Source organism: Salmo trutta, chromosome 10, assembly GCF_901001165.1.
Source record: "Salmo trutta chromosome 10, fSalTru1.1, whole genome shotgun sequence".
Classification (NCBI taxonomy): Eukaryota; Metazoa; Chordata; class Actinopteri; order Salmoniformes; family Salmonidae; genus Salmo; species Salmo trutta.
This window is the reverse complement of record NC_042966.1, coordinates 8653248-8674865: the sequence shown is the minus strand read 5'-3', so window position 1 is coordinate 8674865 and position 21618 is coordinate 8653248. Positions and strand designations below refer to the sequence as shown.

The 21618-nt window shown below is 44.3% G+C and overlaps 1 protein-coding gene across 1 annotated transcript in view; it reads right to left on the bottom strand.

Moving 5' to 3' along the window:
• Positions 1-21618, bottom strand: part of LOC115201048 (unconventional myosin-Id) — a 138669-nt gene that overhangs the window by 25659 nt on the left and 91392 nt on the right. The window contains exons 17-21 of the mRNA XM_029764275.1: positions 18814-19037; positions 18155-18293; positions 17737-17841; positions 17206-17319; positions 7533-7687 (exon numbers count right to left, since the gene is read on the bottom strand). Coding sequence (XP_029620135.1) covers positions 7533-7687; positions 17206-17319; positions 17737-17841; positions 18155-18293; positions 18814-19037 — 737 coding nt within the window. The remainder of the gene's footprint in view (positions 1-7532; positions 7688-17205; positions 17320-17736; positions 17842-18154; positions 18294-18813; positions 19038-21618) is intronic.

Genomic DNA, 21618 nt, shown 5'->3' with positions numbered 1-21618 from the left:
AACAGCTGAACAATTCATATAAATCGCCACCGGACAATTTACATTGACACCACCCCCCCACCCCCGTACACCGCTGCTACTCACTGTTTGTTATCTATGCATAGTCACTTCGCCCCCACCTACATGTACAGATTACCTCAACTAGCCTGTACCCTCGCACACTGACTGGGTACCGGTGCCCCCTGCATATAGCCTCGTTATTGTGTTACTTTTTATTATTACTTTTTTATTTTAGCCTACTTGGTAAATATTTTCTTCTTCTTGAACGGCACTGTTGGTTAAGGGCTTGTAAGTAAGCATTTCACATTAAAGTCTACACTTGTTGTATTCGGCGCATGTGACAAATAAAGTTTGATTTGGCTTGATTTCATTTGGCCGGGGTAGGCCGTCATTGTAAATAAGAATTTGTTCTTAACTGACTTGACTAGTTAAATAAAGGTTATCTAAATATAGAAGTTATTCATTACTGTAACAGGGGTCGTATAAAGGGGACCAAGGCGCAGCGTGTAGAGTGCTCATACTTTTCTTTAATGAAACACTTAACCAAAGAACAACAGCCAACAGTTCCGTCAGGTACACTTGACTAAACGGAAAACAACTACCCACACCTGAAATACAGGCTGCCTAAGTATGGCTTCCAATCAGAGACAACGATAGACAGCTGCCTCTGATTGGAAACCATACCTGGCCAAAACATAGAAAACAAAAACATAGAAATAGAAATCTAGAAAAACCCACATAGAAACAGAAAACCAAAACCACCCAAAACACCCACCTGTCACGCCCTGACCACTCTACTATGGAAAATTACCTCTTACAAGGGTCAGGACGTGACAATTACACATGGGGCGACCGCTCACTTTTAAAGACACATACAGTAGCTCATAATTTGTCATCCCATCAAATCAATACGTCAATGACGAGTCCTTTCATTCCAGTTTATCAATGCTTCATGGGTTCGAGAGACATTGGGCTAGGGGACTAGGTTGTATTGAACCAAGATAATAATGTTGATCAGGCCCAAGCTGGAGATGACAGGAGAAAAGACAAATGGGGAGAAGAGAGGGATGAGAGAGAGGGGTGATGGAGGTGAAGAGGGGGGCCAAGGAGTATGAGGAAAACAAGTAGAGGGTAAGGGTCAAGCAGGGGGCTACATCTTGGTTTACTCTACAAGGATACAGAGACAGAGAGTAGGTGGCTCGCATTATGACCAGTGAGAGCAGCAAGATGGCATAATAAGTAACATGCTCTGTGTGGGGGTAGGTGGAAAGGCTGGAGGTATGGAAGGGAAGTCAGGGGAGGCGATGTCTTGGGCTGCAGCACTGCTCTATGTGCATGGCAGAGCCCTCGTTACCTGTACCTCACTGCATCTCCCAGTGGTTGGTTGGCAGGCGCGCAGGCAGGCAGAGAGCACCACAGGGATGCAGGGATCGACACAGAGGGAAAGTAGGTCAGATCCAGCTCTCAAACACATTCGCACACTCAGTCATAACACACACACACACACACACACACACACTCAGTCTAAACCCCTCCTCTTCCATCACTCCACCAACCAACCCCCACCAGGCCGCAGGGTAAGGAAATAAACCAAACAGAGCAGGACTCTCTACTGTCCAGCTTAAACAGTGTGTGTGTGTGTGTGTGTGTGTGTGTGTGTGTGTGTGTGTGTGTGTGTGTGTGTGTGTTAATCTAGAAAATAATTGAGTGTGTATGTATAGGTGAGCATGTGTGTTTGGGGACTGTAGCCACATGTAAGAGTATGTGACAATACACACACACACATATTGGGGAATTACATGTTGCATAACATTTACGCAGGAGGAGCAAAAACAATTTTTGCATATGTTTTTGGATGGCAAATTAGCGTTTGCATGGATGACTGGAATTGGTGCTCTGCATAGTTTTACATGACAGGAATACTATCCAATCCATAGTGTATAACGATGGGGACGGATTCATTCACGGCTAAAACAAGATGAGCTTTAAAAATACTCTCCACCCCCTTGTTTCTCCTTTCCCCTCTCCTTTCCTACAGCTTCTGTTTACCCCTCTCACACAGTTTTTCTTCTTCTCTCCATCTCTCTCCATCCATCTCCCACCCTCTCTCTCTCTCTCTCTCCCCAGAGGAGATGAGTCGTTAGTATTCTCAGGCAGCAGTGTTATTATTGGACTAAATATCAGACAAACATGGATTGGCTGGTCGCTATGGCAACTGCATCTGCAGCACTGCACAGGGACGGAGGGAGAGGAGGAGGAAGGAAAGAGGAGAAAAGGGGAGGGCAGAGTGAGAGCTGAAAAACAAGGGGGGGGGGGGAGCTGGAGAGTTAGGGTGTTAGAGGGAGGGGGAAGTGAGAGGGAGGGATATAGAGATAAAGGAGAAGATGAGATGGGAGGGGAGAATGACTTCTTCAAGTCTGAAATATTGGATTCAGCATAAAGGGTGACCTTGATGGCATTGGGAGAGAAAATCACCAGCTAGCAGCACACACACACACCGCCTCTGTCTCTCTGTTTTAGTGTCTTTAATGATGATGATGATGCCATCTCCAATTACACAGGAAAGTGCAGTACGGCACATTTGTTCACGCAGAGCAGCACTTTCAATTTGAATATTCCTCACGCTTCCCTTGTACTGTAACACAAACTTAAATGGATCGTCTTTCTCCGGAAAGAAAAACAGATCCCGACTTATCTTCTCACGGATTCCTCTATTAACGCTGAGCTTCAAAATCTAAAAAATCGGTTTCACAGAATTAAAAAAAAGGGACAATAATAATGAATAATCATTTATTACATTTCTATAATGCTTTTCATAAGAATCTCAAAAGGGCTTGAAAAGCAAAAAACAAACAAGAAATACATCAAGTCTTTGAGCGCACGCATCCTTCAAAGATGGAGAGGGACAGCGGCTCGATCAGCCGGCTGCTGTGGCTCAGAAATGCAATTCTTTAGAAAACGATTTCAAATGTTGATGTACTGGCACTGACAGAGAGGTTTCATACTGGAGTTAAATAGAAGAGGACAGAACCCTGATTTCATGGGGTCAGACAATGAGGAGGACAGCCCAATGCACCATGGGAGCAGAGGACGTATCAGAGCAAAATCGGGGATCTGCCACATAGCTGAGAAGCAACACATAATATAATAATGTATGCCATTTCGCAGAAGCTTTTATCCAAAGCGACTTACAGACATGCGTGTATCTCTGTCTCTCTCTCTCTCTGAACTGATCACATAACCCTGCTGCCCTGCCAAATCCGGGCCAACCTCCAGTGTGTGCAACACATAACAAGGAAGTGACACGGCAGAGAGGGAGAGAGAGGACAAAGGAAGAGAAAACATAAATGAAGGAGGAGGTAGGTATGTCCACAAACTGGTGTCTTCTGATGCCTTCTTTCTCATCATAGGGTTAGGCTGAGCCCAGAATAACATCACACACACATCATATGCTTTTTGGCTCTACATAAGAGTCTCTCCCTCTCCATCGCCCCTGTCAATACTGTCTGGACATTCAGTATTCACTGAGATCCCAGTAGATCAAAACACAGCGTTACACAACAATCTAGAACACTTACACAACTCACATTCGAATTTTCTCATTCGATTGGTTTCCACTGAAGCGCTATTTATAGTTTCGAAACGGCAACAAAGACAAAAGTTCCCATGTACTGTAAGTAGGGTTAAAATAGATTTGAAATGGATACTGAGTTTGTGCATTGCTGCTTTTTGGCTGAGTTACTTATTTACCTTCACAGTTATAATTCCAGAGAGAAATTAAGTCTCCGCTGAATAACTAACATGGAGGCTATTTTTATGATGGGTGTGAACCAAGGTATGTGTTAGATCCAGTGAGAAATAATTATCAGGTAACATTAAGCTGAATATTATGTAAACGTAATGTACAGTGTCTTCAGAAAGTATTCATACCACTTGACTATATTGCACATTTTGTTGTGTTACTGACTGATTTCAAAATGGATAAAAACATTTTTTTCTCATCCATCTACACACAATACCCCATAGCATGTTGGTGTCACCATCTTGCTATGGGGATGCTTTTCAGCGGCAGGGGCTGGGAGACTGGTAAGGATAGAGGATACAATAAATGGAGCCAAATACAGGCAAATCCTTGATGACAACCTGTTTCAGAGTGCAAACAACCTTAGACTGGGGCGTAGATTTACGTTGTGAATACTTATGTAAATTATTTATTTCTGTATTTCATTTTCAATAAATTTGTACAAAAAAAAAACTTTTATCATTATCAGTTTATCATTATGGGATAATGTGTGTAGATGGGTGAGAAAAAAAATATTTTAAATTCAAACTGTAACTGTAATAAGTCAAGGGATATGAATATTACTGATGCCACTGTACAGTGCATACGGAAAGTATTCAGACCCCTTCCCCTTTTCCACATTTTGTTATGTTACAGCCTTATTCTAAAATGGATTCAATATTTTTTCCCCCTCATCAATCTCCACACAATACCCTATAATGACAAAGTGAAAACAGGATTTTTTTTCAGAAGAGCACAGTGGCCTCTATCATTCTTAAATGGAAGAAGTTTGTAACCACCAAGACCCTTCCTAGAGCTGGCTGCCCGGCCAAACTGAGCAATCGAGGGAGAAGAGCCTTGGTCAGGGAGGTGACCAAGAACCTGATGGTCACTCTGACAGAGCTCTAGAGTTCCTCTGTGGAGCTGGGAGAACCTTCCAGAAGGACAACCATCTTTGCAGCACTCCACCAATCAGGCCTTTATGGTAGAGTGGCCAGACGGAAGCCACTCCTCAGTAAAAGTCACATGACAGCCCATTTGGAGTTTGCCAAAAGGCACCTAAAGGACTCTCAGACCATGAGAATCAAGATTCTCTGGTCTGATGAAACCAAGATTGAACTCTTTGGCCTGAATGCCAAGCGTCATGTCTGGAGGAAACCTGGCACCATCCCTATGGTGAAGCACGGTGGTGGCAGCATCATGCTGTGGGGATGTTTTTCAGCAGCAGGGACTGGAAGACTAGTCAGGATCGAGATAAAGATTAATGGAATAAAGTACAGAGAGATCCTTGATGAAAACCTGCTCCAAAATGGTCAGGACCTCAGACTGGGGGCTAAGGTTCACCTTCCAAAAGGACAACGACCCTAATTCGACTAATGAGTTGCTGATCAAAAATTATATCTGTGTTTGTATGTATGTGTTTGTGTGTGTGTGCTATCCACATCTGTGTATGTGAGCGCATGTGTGTGTGACAGATATAGAGTGTCTCTCCCCCCTCTGTCCCAGGAGTGAAGAGTGTGTGGTGTGGTGTGCTGCAGTAGCAGTGGCTGCCTGGTGCGAGCTGCGTGGGGTGCACGTCAATACAGCAGAGGTCTGGGCTAAATATAGACTAGAACCCATGCAAGCTTTCACAGTGGAGCAGCACATCTTAAATATTGCATCTCTCCTCTTCTGAGATGGAGGGAGGGGGGAGAGAGAGGAAGGAAGGAGGAGAGAGGAGGGGGAGGGATGGAGTAGAGGGAGGGGGCAGAAGAGATGAGGGGGCAGAGGGGTGGGGGAAAGAGAATGACAGAGATTGGTGGGGACAGAGAAAGAAAGAGAAAGAACAAGAGAGAGAGTGAAAGACAGAGCTGGAGAGTGGGGAAGAGAAACAGATATAGGGAAATAGGTGGGAGGAAGAGGTAGATGGTACAAAGAGAGAGAGAGGGAGTTACAAAGAAGAGGGATGACAATAGGGGAATGATAAAAAAAGGGGAAAAGTTTGAGAAAGAAGAAGGAAAATAGTGAGGGAGGAAGTGAGGCCATGGGGACATAAAAGCCTCTGGACTATTTGTGAGTTTCTAAACAACTGTGGCGCATCACAGCGGATAAGAGGGTTAACGTGGAGCAGAATTCGCAGTGTCTGTTTTAACTCTCAACAGATTTGGCCCTGATGCCTTTTGACAAGGCTCCTACTATCCTATTTTTTTTAGAAACTTGTCGAGTCGCAAATTCAATCTAAAAAGCAGACTTTTGAGGGGACAAATTTGGAAAACCCCCGGGAAAATAAGATGCCATTTTGTAAGTTGGAACCTAAGCAGAGACGGAGTTATTTGGAATGGGGCTTAGGCTCAATGGCACGGTCACACCGTTTTTCTAATGCTGTACATTTGGAGGATAAAAAGCCAGCCATTGACTCTAGGTCCCTGTGTGTGGTGTAAACTGCTACGGTGCTCTTCATTGTGTGAGCTGTGCACCATTCTCAAGCGGAGATAAAGGTTAAATCTACATCTACTGACACACGCACACACACGCGCACACACACACACACACACACACACACACACACACACACACACACACACACACACACACACACACACACACACACACACAGGTGTATCTCAGCGTGGCCTTTTCTTGTGCCCATGTTTCAATGTGATGAATGGGCTTCTATAGGATGCACATGGAGAGTCATTAAGAGGGACCCTTGCCATCTGTCACTGTATACAATGAGACATGATAGCATCGAAGCAGGGCCGTGTTCAGGCACATTCACTCACAGATCAGACCAGTTTCAGACTAGACCAAGGATAGAATAAAGCAGCATGGCTCAAATATAATCTTAGTTAACCCAGAACTAAAGTTCACGTAATTGGTCAGCTGCTCGATTAAGTCCTGAGTCCGTAAATGTTAAGAGAAGTGGCACGAGGAGCTCCACCCTCTCTCTTTTCAAAGTCACGGGCCGAATGTCCCCTCCCCTTCTGAAATTCAAAAGATGCAAACACCTGCGAAAACCGGGATTTTCTCCAAATAACCAGTGAGGAAACACACAAACACTGGAACTACCGCTGCTCTAATCCTCACATCCCATTCAGTCCCGGCAGATTCTCTCGGTTTACGCGCAGGATCTTTCCACGAGAGATCAGCTTAAATATAATGTATGTCGCAAATGATCCATCATACATTACTGAATTATCACACAAGCCCCAACTTAAAGAGCAGTAATATGATCACAGTGATGCCTTGCCCATTTTCTCCATTCTCCTATATCCACTTAAAGATCATTTTAAAAGCAGGACAGTATGCTATCATTTTATATGTACAGTACCCTATCAGATGGGGCAGTATATCGGTTCCAATCCGCTACCTGTGTAGTTTTTCCAGGGGTTGACCAAAGGGACAGTAAGTAATAATGAACTTCTCTCTGCAATATGTGGGAGAGACACAGCTGGTCTGTACGATAATCTCTGTCTGCACCATGCGCTTCTGGGAGAATGCACCACACAAGGAGGTACTGGACCTTGCTTAGAGGAGAGGTACTGCATAGTTTGCTCCCAGCACATACATACAGTATATTTTACTGTAGACAGACACACAACATCGCACACATGTAAAGACAGAGAAGGATGCAGGCAGGCAGATAGAAAGAGAAGTAGAAAGACCTGCCCGACTCACCCACGGACTTACCCACTGACCGACCGTCCAACACAGACAGACAGAAAGGCAGACACAAACACATGCATGCCACACACACACACACACTGGTTACCTTTTGAAGTGGCTGAGAAGGGTGCCCACCAGCTCTCCGATGCGGCTGTCCCCAGCAGGCACCATGCCCTGTAGACACACCACCAGGTCCCTGCTGTCCTTAGTGTGGAACACCACCAGCTGATCCTTACCTGGGGACACACTCACCCCCGTCACCTGGGAGGACAGAGAGAGAGAGAGGACACGCGCAGACACGCACACGGGCAAGCACACACACAGACAAGCATACACACGCGCACGAGCACACACATACAGACAAACACCACGGGAGTTTGAGTTAGCACGGCTCAATGGACACAGCAATAAACTAGGGGTTCTCACACTGAATCAAAACTGTAATACGTCACCCGTCATTTACTTGCTAAGGAAAGGGACCAGGGGAATTCTGACATGGTCCTATATAGTGATGGGGAAAAACTTGATACAGTTACATATTGGGATATTATTTTTGACGATATATTGTATTGTCTTGACAACATCGCAATCTTATTTTTGTGCTAGTTGGTGTACCTGCACCAAAACTCATAGCTTGTTCTCCATCTTTTGAAATTTGTTTTCAGCACTTTTATTTCCATAACTGATCAAAACTCATTTTCTCATGCCCTCTCTTGTCCCTCTGCAGCAGACATATGGTGAGCAATATGTTTGGAAGATAAAAACGCAATACAATCACACTATTGAATCGCAATACATATCGTATTGGCACCTAAGTATCGTGATAATATCGTATCTTGAGGTCCCTGGCAATTCCCAGCCCTAGTCCTTCACACAGACTGCAATGGATAAGTAAAACCCCAAGGTTCTGTGTGTAATGTTTGTCTGCTTCAAGGGTTAATGGTCCTGATAATGTTATTTTTATTATTTTTATTTTTTTTAACCGAACATAACATCTCTAAGGAAGATAATGAGAAGTAGAGTTTATGTTGTGCATCTGCTTGGAATTACTCTTTTTCTATTCCTTCCCTTTTTCCTACCCCCTACCCCCGCGAGTCCAGGGACCATTGAGCACAGTGTAGACCATGGAAACAGCCAGGGGAGTCAGACACATTATCCCCTCAGCCCAGAACTGCAGGGGCACCATACTGGGAGAAAATTATCATTATTCCATCTCCATCAGATTAAGGAAATGTGACACCGCCACCACGCATCGAGGTGTGAACAACAGCTAGCTGCTTTACCAATAGCTAAAAAAACATAATGCGAAATGAGCCCCGTGGTTAGAAATGATTTCAACAGGTATACCCCAACACCACATGCTTGTGTTCATGAAAGCATTTTACGAGGAGTAGGTTACATTTACAGTACATGAATGGGTTAACTGATCGAAACAAGCCTTGTTTCTTTTTAATGAGTGTTCAAGTTGTCATAGCGATACGGATGGTACTGCAGCGAGTGTCCTGTTCGGTACACCTCTGGTCTATTCTTGAGGGAGACGAGTCTGTCGTTACGTAACACAGACGAATCCCAGTGTTTTCCACAAGCACATGGAGTTGGAGTAGCCAGCCAAATAGAAAAAGTAGCCAGCCAGGCTCCCCTGGGCCAGGGGGTTCCAGGTTAAGGCATTTTTGCAGAACAAGCTCTATTTTGTTGGCCTCCGGTACATTCTAATGCTAGATTGTATTTTGAATGAGCAAGGAAATAACACTGATCACATTTTTCCCACACTTTTACAGTGTTAGTTTAATCAGCTGTTGTAAAATATGATATACTGTAAAACACAGGGAACATTTTTAATTTTGACTGCACTTTTAAAAGAATCCTGTATGGGTCTGTCGACTTCCAAAGGTCTCAAGCTTCCTTTTAAGAGGCATTTTCTCAGCTATATGCAATACAAGTATGATTGAAGAAAACAGCAGATGACTACTCCAGTGTCAACACTTTGATTAAACCTGTAGACCTACACTACTTGGCCAAAAGTATGTGGACAGGGGCTCGTTGAACATCTCATTCCAAAATCATGGGCATTAATAGGGAATAGGTCACTCCTTTTGCTGCTATAACAGCCTCCACTCTTCTGGGAAGGCTTTCCACTAGATGATGGAACATTGCTGCAGGGACTTGCTTCCATTGAGCCACAAGAGCATTAGTGAGGTCGGGCATTGATGTTGGGCGATTAGGCCTGGCTTGCAGTCGGCGTTCCAATTCATCCCAAAGGTGTTTGATGGGGTTGAGGTCAGGGCTCTGTGCAGGCCAGTCAAGTTCTTCCACACCGATCTCAACTAATCATTTCTGGATGGACCTCGCTTTGTGCACGGGGGCATTGCCATGCTAAAACAGGAAAGAGCCTTCTCCAAACTGTTAACACCTATTTGGAAGCACAGAATCGTCTAGAATGTCATTGTATGCTCTAGTGTAACGATTTCCCTTCACTGGAACTAAGGGGCCTAGCCCGAACCATGAAAAACAGCCCCAGACCATTATTCCTCCTCCACAAAACTTTACAGTTGGCACTATGCATTGGGGCATGTGGCGTTCTCCTGGCTTCCGCCAAACCCAAATTCCTCACTCCAGAGAACGCATTTCCACTGTTTCAGAGTCCAATGGTGGAGAGCTTTACACCACTACAGCCAACGCTTGGCATTGCGCATGGTGATCTTAGGCTTTTGTGCGGCTGCTCGGCCATGGAAACCCATTTCATGAACCTCCCGACGAACAGTTATTGTGCTGACGTCGCTTCCAGAGGCAATTTGGAAGTCGACAGTGAGTCACATATTTCAATATCTTTGAAATGAATCCTAACCTATGCATTTCACGACTGGGAATACAGATAGATGCATTTATACAGATACAGATAGATGCAGATACCTTTAAAAATTATAAGGGCGTTGATCAGAAAACCAGTCACTATCTGGTGTGACCACCATTTGCCTCATGCAGCACGACACATCTCCTTCACATACATTTGATCAGGTTGTTGATTGTGGCCTGTGGAATGTTGTTCCACTCCTCTTCAATGGCTGTGCGAAGCTGTGACATGTCTGGTGAGTATGCAGGACATGGAAGAACTGGGCAATTTTCAGCTTCCAGGAATTGTGTACAGATCCTTGTGACATGGGGCCATGCATTATCATGCTGAAACATGAGGTGATGGCGGCGGATGCATGGCACGACAATGGGCCTCAGGATCTGGTTATGGTATCTCTGTGCATTCAAATTGCCATCAATAAAATGCAATTGTGTTCGATGTCCATAGCTTATGCCTGCCCATAGCATAACCCCACCGCCACAATGGGGCACACGTTGACATCAGCAAACCACTTGCCCACACGACATCATACTTGTGTCTGCCATCTGCCCAGTACAGTTGAAACTGAGATTCATCCAGCATGCCAGTGGCCATAGAAGGTGAGCATTTGCCCACTGAAGTCGGTTACGACACCGAACTGCAGTCGGGTCACAACACCGAACTGCAGTCAGGTCAAGAACCTGGTGAGGATCACAAGCACAAAGATGAGAATTCCCTGAGATGATTTATGAAGAAATTATTTGGTTGTGCAAACCCACAGTTTCATCAGCTGACCGGGTGGCTGGTCTCAGATGATTCTGCGGGTGATAAGGCCGGATTTGGAGGTCCTGGGCTGGCGTGGTTACACATGGTCTGCATTTGTGAGGCCGTTTGGATGTACTGCTAAATTCTCTAAAACGGTGTTGGAGGTGGCTAATGGTAGAGAAATTAACATTAAATTCTCTGGCAACAGCTCTGGTGAACATTTCTGCACTCAGCATGGCAATTGTGGGCTCCCTCAAAACTTGAGACATCTGTGGTATTGTGTTGTGTGAAAAAACTGTACATCGCATAGTGGCCTTTTATTGTCCCCAGCACAAGGTGCACCTTTGTAATGATCATGCTGTTTAATCAGCTTCCTGATATGCCACACCTGTCAGGTGGAAAGATTATCTTGGCAAAGGACAAATGTTCACTAACAGGGATGCAAACAAATATGTGCACAAAATCTGAGAGAAATACGCTTTTGTGTGTCTGGAACATTTCTGGGATCTTTTATTTCAGCTCACTGTACATGTTGTGTTTCTATATTTTTTCAGTGTATGTAGAACGGCCAGTCCAAAATTGCTTTAAAATTATGTCATGGAAATAATTGCATTGTATTAATTGCATTCAATTTTGCTTCTAAAGTATGTCATTTTGAGAATATTTGAAAATAGGACTCTGCCCCTTTAAGACAAAAGTTCCAAAAGAGATATAACATGGATACAGTAGGCTAGCCAATACGAAAGCTAGGTGTATTTGTATAGCTTTCTTTTTGCAGACTATCAACAGTAGTCAGCATATTGCTAATATGTTCATTTTGTAAATCACTTTCCATAAAATAAATAAGCTAGTAGATTGATGGCCACTTTTTTTACTCTGGACATCTCAAACTCGCGTGCGCTGTGTGATGGCATCAACTCATGTACTGCTCGAGACGTTGTGACTCGCGGGAGCGTGGTGGTTCTTGAATAAATGGCCAATTATATTACTCAAATACAAATGGCTTGACATTTACGAGCGTAGTCTTCAACGGTTTTCAATGGTAGACTGCGACAGAGCAGGTAAATGTTGAATTGGAATGCAAAAATGTGCTGAAAAGTTACTGGCCCTATTGGGCAAGACTGACAACATCCACTGGCCCGACCGACACATGTTTTTACAGGCCCCGGGCCAGCAGGCCATCGTTAATGTCGGAACCTGCAAACGAAAGAAAATAAATGAACATGCCAGAAAAAAAATTGGCTTAGTGGATTGTTACCACATTATATGGGACGTGCGAATTCAAGCTCTCTCCCTCTGTGTAAAGAATTTTGACTGCAACCATAGCGGGAGGGGAGTTCCATACTGTCTGTATTGTGTGTTATGTCATTCTCTACCCCTCTGCGTACCAGTAGTGTTTCCCGGTCATCGCTCACTTTGTGACTGACAGGCACCTGACCTCCTATCAAAAGACGTATATCGTTCATTCTAGCGGGAGAGGGCTTGGCAGACTTTTTTCTGACAAGCAAATTGAAAAGAGATAGAGAGAGAGATGAAGAGAGGGATAGAGAGACAGAAAAAGAGAGAGAGAGAGAGACAGAAAAAGAGAGAGAGAGACAGAAAAAGAGAGAGAGAGACAGAAAAAGAGAGAGAGAGACAGAAAAGAGAGAGAGAGAGACAGAAAAAGAGAGAGAGAGAGACAGAAAAAGAGAGAGAGAGAGAGAAAAAGAGAGAGAGAGACAGAAAAAGAGAGAGAGAGAGACAGAAAAAGAGAGAGAGAGACAGAAAAGAGAGAGAGAGACAGAAAAAGAGAGAGAGAGACAGAAAAAGAGAGAGAGAGACAGAAAAAGAGAGAGAGACAGAAAAAGAGAGAGAGAGACAGAAAGAGAGAGAGAGAGAGACAGAAAAAGAGAGAGAGAGAGAGAAAAAGAGAGAGAGAGAGAGAGACAGAAAAAGAGAGAGAGAGACAGAAAAAGAGAGAGAGAGACAGAAAAGAGAGAGAGAGACAGAAAATGAGAGAGTAGAGACAAGAAAGCAGAGAAGAGACAGAAAACGAGAGAGAGAGAGACAGAAAAAGAGAGAGAGAGAACAGAAAAAAGAGAGAGAGAGAAGAAAAAGAGAGAGAGAGACAGAAAAAGAGAGAGAGAGACAGAAAAGAGAGAGAGAGACAGAAAAAGAGAGAGAGAGACAGAAAAAGAGAGAGAGAGACAGAAAGAGAGAGAGAGAGAGACAGAAAAAGAGAGAGAGAGAGAAAGAAATAGACTGCAAAACAAAGATAGAGCGAGAGGAAAGGAGGAGGAGGTAAAGGGTACATCCATGTGTCCATGAGACAAGCTTTGGCAACTTGCCTCTTGTGGGGTCAGCAGTCAGCCTGCAATCAATCTTTACTAACACATTACATTCCCATTTAGCACCTCTAAATTAATGGATCCATACACTGCACTACTTTCCTGTACTCTATGACAAATAAGTCATATTCTATCTAGGAGAGAAGGAATCAAGGAGGGAAAGAATGCATGGTTGGAGAAATGGAGAGAGAGAGTAAGATGGGTTCAGGAATAGAAACAGTGAAATAGAGTGACTGAGAGGAAAGACCAATAAGCTTTATTGTAAAGTGGACAGCACACATGTAGCAGCCAGGCGATTTGTGAACATGCCTGAACAATACCAGACATCAGCTGATCTGCCCTCCCGCACAATCGCCATGACAACTACGCCTATTGCGAAGTTGGCATGACAGCGGCAGAGGTAGATAGCAAAGGATGGTGTCTGGTATAGAGGTTGCGTCTCAAATGGCATCCTATTCCCTACATAGTGCACTACTTTTGACCAGAGCCCTATGGACTATATAGGGAATAGGGTGCCATTTGGGATGGAATCAATGCCTTTGGTTCCTGCAGGGGTAGTAAATAAGCACAAGGGTAGCCAAGGTTTAGTAGGGCAGCAACGTTGCTGGCTCGCTAATCAACAGGCGGTAACTGCCTTTCCCCTCCATCCGACCTTCCAGTAATCAATGGCTCCTTTTCATGCCTCACCGTCTCCCCTAGCAACGATACGTCTCCATCGACTCTCTCACCTCGACCAGTTCTCTCACCCCTATTTCAAGGCCATCAGACTGTTAAACAGCCATCACTAACACAGAGAGGCTGCTGCCTACATACAGACATTGAAATCATTTATGCCCGTATGTCGTTGTTGTCTTCTCTGTTGGAATTCAGTTCATCAGAGAGTCTCTGGTTAACTTCCCCAGAAGTCACAATGTCCTTCCTTGCTCTTATTCTGTAGTGATCGATAGTCTCAGAGTTTAACCATTTCCAGCCAACACTACACGCGGTCTGGTTTTCTGGTCTTGTAGTTTTAAACCATTTGTCAGCCATGTAAGCCACCGCTACACACTGACTGGTCTCCTGTAAATTTCGTCAGGAGTGGGTTTTATACACTTTGAGAAAAGGGCGGTCCATGATGCCGACGTAATGTCTGGGCTCACGGCGGTGTGGCCATTGACTAGTTAAAACTTTATAACTAAACAAGTATCTAATTTAGAAGGCCAACATGACATCTTCTCACAAATAGTTTCATATTTAATCATATATTTTACACAACATTCAGGTAGAAAGCTAATAACTGAGAAATGTACACTTCCAAAGCTACCGTTATTCTGTGCTTACCGTCCTTCCTGATGTCACAAAATAAAACAACTTCAACAGGATTGTTCTTTAAATACCCACGGACCATTCCCCCATTCTGAAAATTATAAATATTGTTTAGTCCTCCAATTTTGGGGATTAGGAGTTGAACAAAGAGAAGCTCTTTGTTCCATAGGTTTATTTCCCTTGTCTTTCTGCATGACCAGGGGAGAGAGTCTCTGCCAGGAATTTATGACCTATCGTAAAGTCATACAACTTGTGGTGGGAGAGAGAGAGTGAGAGAGGGGGGAGCCACGATATACAGCCCAAAGGGCCACATCGTGACAATGGCACACATGTAATATGTTGTGTGTGTTAGTTACAATACATGATGTCATACATGTAACTATACACAATGTTCTATACTATCTGTATTGTGTGTTATGTCATTCTCTACCCCTCTGCGTACATCTTGTTATACAGTGAGTGTACAAAACATTAGGAACACCCTTCTTAGCATACCCTTTTGCCCTCAGAACAGCCTCAATTCACCGGGGCAATAACTCTACAAGGTGTCTAAAGCGTTCCACAGGGATGATGGCCCATGTTGACTCCAATGCTTCCCACAGTTGTGCCAACTTGGCTGGATGTCCTTTGGGTGGTGGACCATTACATTTTACATTTTTTCATTTTAGTCATTTAGCAGGCACTCTTATCCAGAGCGACTTACTGTACTGGCCCCCCGTGGGAATCGAACCCACAACCCCGGCATTGCACACACCATGCTGGCGTTGCAAACACCATGCTCTACCAACTGAGCCACAGTGAAATTCTTGACACACAGGAAACCCAGCAACGTTGCAGTTCTTGACAAACTCAAACCGGTGCGCCTGGCACCTACTACCATACCCCGTTCAAAGTCACTTACATTTTTTTCTCTTGCCCATTTACCCTCAATGACACACACACACAATCCATGTCTCAATTGTCGCAAGGCTTAAAAATACTTCTTTAACCTGTCTCCTCCCTTCATCTACACTGATTGAAGTGGATTTAACAAGTGACATAAATAAAGGATCATAGCTTTGACCTGATCAGTCTATGTCATGGAAAGAGTTCCTAATGTTTTGTACACTCAGTCTATATCTCCCAGTCTGTACCATTTAACAATACTGATGATACTGTCTGGTTACCTTCTGCATTAGTCTGAGTGTCCAACAAGCAGCTTTCCCTCTCCAGGCTCTCTTGTGTGTGTGTGTGTGTGTGTGTGTGTGTGTGTGTGTGTGTGTGTGTGTGTGTGTGTGTGTGTGTGTGTGTGTGTGTGTGTGTGTGTGTGTGTGTGTGTGTGTGTGTATGTGTGTGTGTGTGTGTGTGTGTGTGTGTGTATGTGTGTGTGTGTGTGTGTGTGTGTGTGTGTGTGTGTGTGTGTGTCTGTGTGTCTGTGTGTGTATGTGTGTGTGTGTGTGTGTGTGTGTGTGTGTATGTGTGTGTAAACAATAGCCAATAGCCCTTCAGGCAGCTCTATTCTTCTCCTAGCCCTGCTTTTCCATTTCTCATTTCCATTACAGATGCAACGATAAGACCGGGGTGTTCGTCCTATAATTCTTTCCTGACAGTTTGTCAGATTGAACACTGTGGTTCCTTATCAAAAGAACAGGGAGGGAATATCTGGCCAAAGATGAATGGATACCTTTTCTATCTCAGCTCTCTCTCTCTTTTTTCTCTCTTTCTACCTTCTCCCTTTCTTCCCTCCTCTGCCTCGCTACCACTACCTCTCTCACTCCTCAGCCTCTCCTTCACCCCCGCCCCATCTCTCCTTCACCCCCGCCTCATCTCACCCCACGCACACACTTCCTCCCTTTCTTTACCCCTTTCTGCTCTTTATCCATGAGGTCAACTTTCAAGGTATAAGCCGCTGGAAGTATCTGCCTGTACTGCAATACTAGAGATTATACTTTGGGACGCACTTTGGCTCTTACTTGAAAATGAGAACAGAGGTTCAAATTCAGGTGTACTGTAGGTTACATAAACAGAGTTGTGATGAAAAGCCATGAAAAAAATATATATATAATAAATAGCAGGGACACTCTGCTGTAAATCTAAAAAGAACCCAGAGGACTTAACCCCGGGAAACAAGGATCATAGGATCTGTGTACCTTATCGTCCACCAAATCAGTGAGAATGTTTTTTTTTAACACAACATTAATGCAGTGGATAAAGGATGGGAAGAGTTGTACATTTAAACCTTGTTGCCTTAGCGACAAGTAACAGTCTCCGTCTGTAGTATGATAAGATCATCTCTAAGACGAGAGTTGATAACAATTACGATTATTTCAAACAAAACAAAATTCCATTTCATCTCCTTTAAATCAGTCTACGGAGACGTGAAAAGGGCAATTATTCCATTATCTCTGCATAGTGTTTCATTTCCTGTTCCACAAACCATGCTATTAATCAATTATCAATTGAGAATGATTTTGAGAGACCCTTTAGACTGTTTAGAGCCACAGCAAGTAAGATTTCCATTCATTTCAACTACACAATACACTATATTAACCACACAGGGGAGGTGCTCTTACATTGTAGAGGGGGATGCTCTTCATAGGCTTGTACTGCTTCAGGGGGTCCATCTTGTACAGGTGGCGGTCTGTGATGAGGACGGCCCGGTCCTCTGCCTTGTGGAAACGGTTGATCTGGGAAACACAAAGACCCTTATCAGTCTCCCCACAGGAGACCCCACGCACACACAGCCAACACACACAACTGGGAGTTGGCTAAACTCAGGGACAGTTGGGTGAGAATGTGTGTGTGTGTGTGCAGGGGCAGACTGGCCATCTGGCATGTCGGGCAAATGCCAGATGGCTGGTCCATTTTTGGACCAGTGGGCCTGTCTAACATTTTATTGTATTTTTTTTCCCGCAAAATTATAATTATCTGGGGCCTCAAGGAAAATAATTGTCTGGTGTGTTAAAAATGTCAGGGCCGATTTCTAGTCCCAGTCTGCCCGTGTGTGTAGGGTGTGATCGTATTCTCTATTCTTTGTATGGGGTATGTGTCCGCGTGTGTGGTATAGGGTTTGGGTTAGGTAATAGTCCCCAACCCTACTGTACCTTGCGCACATTGCAGGAGAAGAGCACTCTCATGAACTTGTCCTTACGCTGCAACTCACAGGACACCAAGGTGAAGGAGGACGCTGTGTCAGGACTGTCTCGCTTCTGAAAACACACACACACAAACACACAGAGAGAGAGAGAGAGAGAGAGAGAGAGAGAGACATGACGATCAACTCCTCTACAAAGACAAACCTCTTTCCATTACATTTCAGTTCAACAACGCACACACACACGTCGCACACTTACGCACCCCCCCCCCCCACCCCCACTACTGCACCACCGACAAAAAACGCACACACATTTACAACTACATTCAAATTAAAAACAACATCAGAAACACACACATCAACCGCTAACCTCTCCCTTTGAGGAGCTCAGAGCTAGTGTCAGAACCCCCCTAGCCAATCCAACTCACCAGGTAGTTGCCCTCCCAGGTCCTTTGCAGCCCCAGGTCAGGTCTCTGGCCCTTGAGGGCCTCCAGGGTGGCCACCTTGGCCCTGATCTGCAGCTTCTCCTCTGGAGTAAGGTCTTTGATCAGAGTCCACGCCCACCACCTAGAGCAGCATGGAAACACCCACAGGAATAGCAATGGAGCCAAGATATCGACTTTGACACTGTAGAATCTATGGCCTTGATAACATGATTGGCTATTTCTGACGTGATGATACTGCATAACAGGGATTTTTGGGGGCTGCACTCTCTCTGACATGAAACATCCTGCCTTTAAACTGTGCTTTCAAAGCATCAAGTGTGAAATTTCACTTTCTCCGGATGAAAGTATTGAATGAGGCTTTGACGGGGGAAAAAAAAAATCGATGTCCACCACAGACCTGAGGCTGGAAGACACATGGGTAAAAACCTTTAAAGGAAACCAGTTGGAGTAGAAAACTGTACCCAGTCCACACAATTCGTACTACACTGATGAAAGGGCTTACAGTGCATCGTGTTCAAGGGTTGATGTTTTATCCGAACAGAGGTGGGATTACTCATACTACAACCCCTTTATGTGTGTGTGTGTGTGTGTGTGTGTGTGTGTGTGTGTGTGTGTGTGTGTGCGCGCGCCACTTTGTTTACCTGTTGTAGATGCTCCGCAGCGCCTCTTCAAACTTCCGCAGGACTTTGGGCGGCGTGGGCCACTTGACGTGCTTGCCATGGTCCTTCATGGAGCGCACGTTCTTGAATTTGCGGTTGATGTCCTTGATGTAGGACTTGACCTTGTAGTGCCGGTAGGCCCGCAGGATGATGAGGGCGGCTCGCATGCGCCGGTATCGCATCCTGGCTATGGTACCGCGCCATACCTGGTGAAGAGAATGGATAGGTTAACACAGTGGAAATGAGTAAACCTCTATGGATACTGTACCTCCCAATAACAACTATTAGTTGAACAGGATGTATGTACAGAGTACGAAACATATAAATGAAGACAGCCTATATTAGACCAACGTTTTCTCAGACACTCTTCAAATGAGATACGGTACGTTTAAACGCATAAACTCGAGCAAGGCAAACCAAAGACTCACATAATTCAATGACACATTCATGTTAGTAACTGTTAATCGGAACAGCGTGTATGTTGGAGTCTTATTGAAAAGAATGCCTAAAATAACTTGTATGTACGTTTTTATGATCTGAAGCAAGAAAACCAAAACAAAGATTCACATCATAAAATGTTACTGTAAATCTGCACAGCATGTGTGTTGGACTCTCATTGAAAAGAATGCCCTGAGCCGGCGTAACTAAACTTCATTTACACCCCCTCCTCCTATCAACCGCTCCGGAACACCCCCCATAAAACATGAATAATAAATGGTAGTGGGACCCTAGGGAGACATCTCTTCTGCTCCTTCCTCACTAAAACCACTGCCATATGCTCCCTTTTACTTCATATTGATTCATAGACCCATACCAGTCTATTTAACTTACTGTAAACAACAAACACAGACCCTGTACAGTGCTGACAGTCTCAATTGTGTTTTATGTTGACACTCAAGCACAACTCAATAGTGTTACAGTCATATAATTCATATACTATATATCAATGGTGGCGCATCAGTCTTAGTCACACAGTACATGAATTCTAATATGCTACAATTCTGCAGATCATGAATAATTTATTCCTTAATGTATGTATTTTTGGCGGTGGTTGATTTGAAAAACGGTCTCTGACATTAGCATATTAAATATTGGGGAAGTGTTTCACCTGGGGAGGTTGATTATGTGGTTATAAAATATACAGTTGAAGTTGGAAGTTTACATACACTTAGGTTGGAGTCATTAAAACTTGTTTTTCAACCACTCCACAAATTTCTTGTTCACAAACTATAGTTTTGGCAAGTCGGTTAGGACATCTACTTTGTGCATGACACAAGTCATTTTTCCAACAATTGTTTACGGACAGATTATTTCACTTATAATTCACAATTCCAGTGGGTCAGAAGTTTACATACACTAAATTGACTGTGCCTTTTAAACAGCTTGGAAAATTCCAGAAAATGATGTCATGGCTTTAGAAGCTTCTGATCTGTTTGCGTGCTGCTGTGCATTTTGTTGCTAACTACACTGATGAAAAGTGTAGTTGCTACCTGACAACTTTACGGTTTTTACTTTTTAATTACTGTTTATATTTTTAGTTTTTCCCCTCGCTCTACTTTTTTTTTTCATTCAACTTTTTCCACTCCGGACGCTTTATCTGGACGTGGTTTGTCAGGACCTCCACCAGCCGAAGCTAAGTAGTAACATTAACATGATACCTTCTAATTGCAGTCGCTGTACTCATAATATACAGGAAAACAATCGCCTTACGGCAAGGATAGCTGTGCTGCAAGCCCAGCTTCAGACACCCTACCTGGGCTCGAACCAGGGACCCTCTGCACACATATACAACTGCCCCCCACGAAGCATCGTTACCCATCGCTCCACAAAAGCCATGGCCCTTGCAGAGCAAAGGGAACAACTACTTCAAGGTCTCAGAGCGAGTGACGTCACCGATTGAAACGCTATTAAGCGCGCACCCCACTAACTAGCTAGCCATTTCACATCAGTTACATAGGAAAGGATGAAACAGCGTCTGTGCCTCAAGTAAGTACAGATAGTAGTATAAATCCCCTCGCAAAGTCCCCGCAGCCGGACAACTTTCTCCTGGCTTCTGGAGGGAAATGCTGTAGGAATGCTCAACCGGTGTCGCTCATTCAGCCGACAAACTTTCAACCTGTTCTCCCCACTAAGCAGCGAGTCGGAGTCAGAGGCCGAGCCTTCTCTGGCCTCTACTCCTCCCGTTACGGGGTCTGAGACGCCGAAGCTTCAGCGTGTAAATCTGCTAGAAAGATGTGTCGGCATCGAGGAATGGTCTCTGGCCCCCTCCCAGTTAGGGGGAGTGATGAGCTCTACAGCAGAGTCTCACAACTCAATCGCTGGTTGAAAACTGTTTTCTGCCCCTCCCAAAAGATAGAATTTGTAGATAATTGGCCCTCTTTCTGGGACTCACCCACAAATAGGACCAAGCCTGGCCTGTTGAAGAGTGACGGACTCCATCCTAGCTAGAGGGGTGCTCTCATCTTATCTACGAACATAGACAGGGCTCTAACTCCCCTAGCTCCACAATGAGATAGGGTGCAGGCCAGGTAGCAGGCTGTTAGCCAGCCTGCCAGCTTAGTGGAGTCTGCCACTAGCACAGTCAGTGTAGTTAGCTCAGCTATCCCCATTGAGAACGTGTCTGTGCCTCGACCTAGGTTAGGAAAAACTAAATATGGCGGTGTTTAGTCCTCCATTCCTGCCATTATTGAAAGAGATTGTGATACCTCATATCTCAAAATAGGGCTACTTAATGTTAGATCCCTCTCTTCCAAGGCAGTTATAGTCAATGAACTAATCACTGATCAT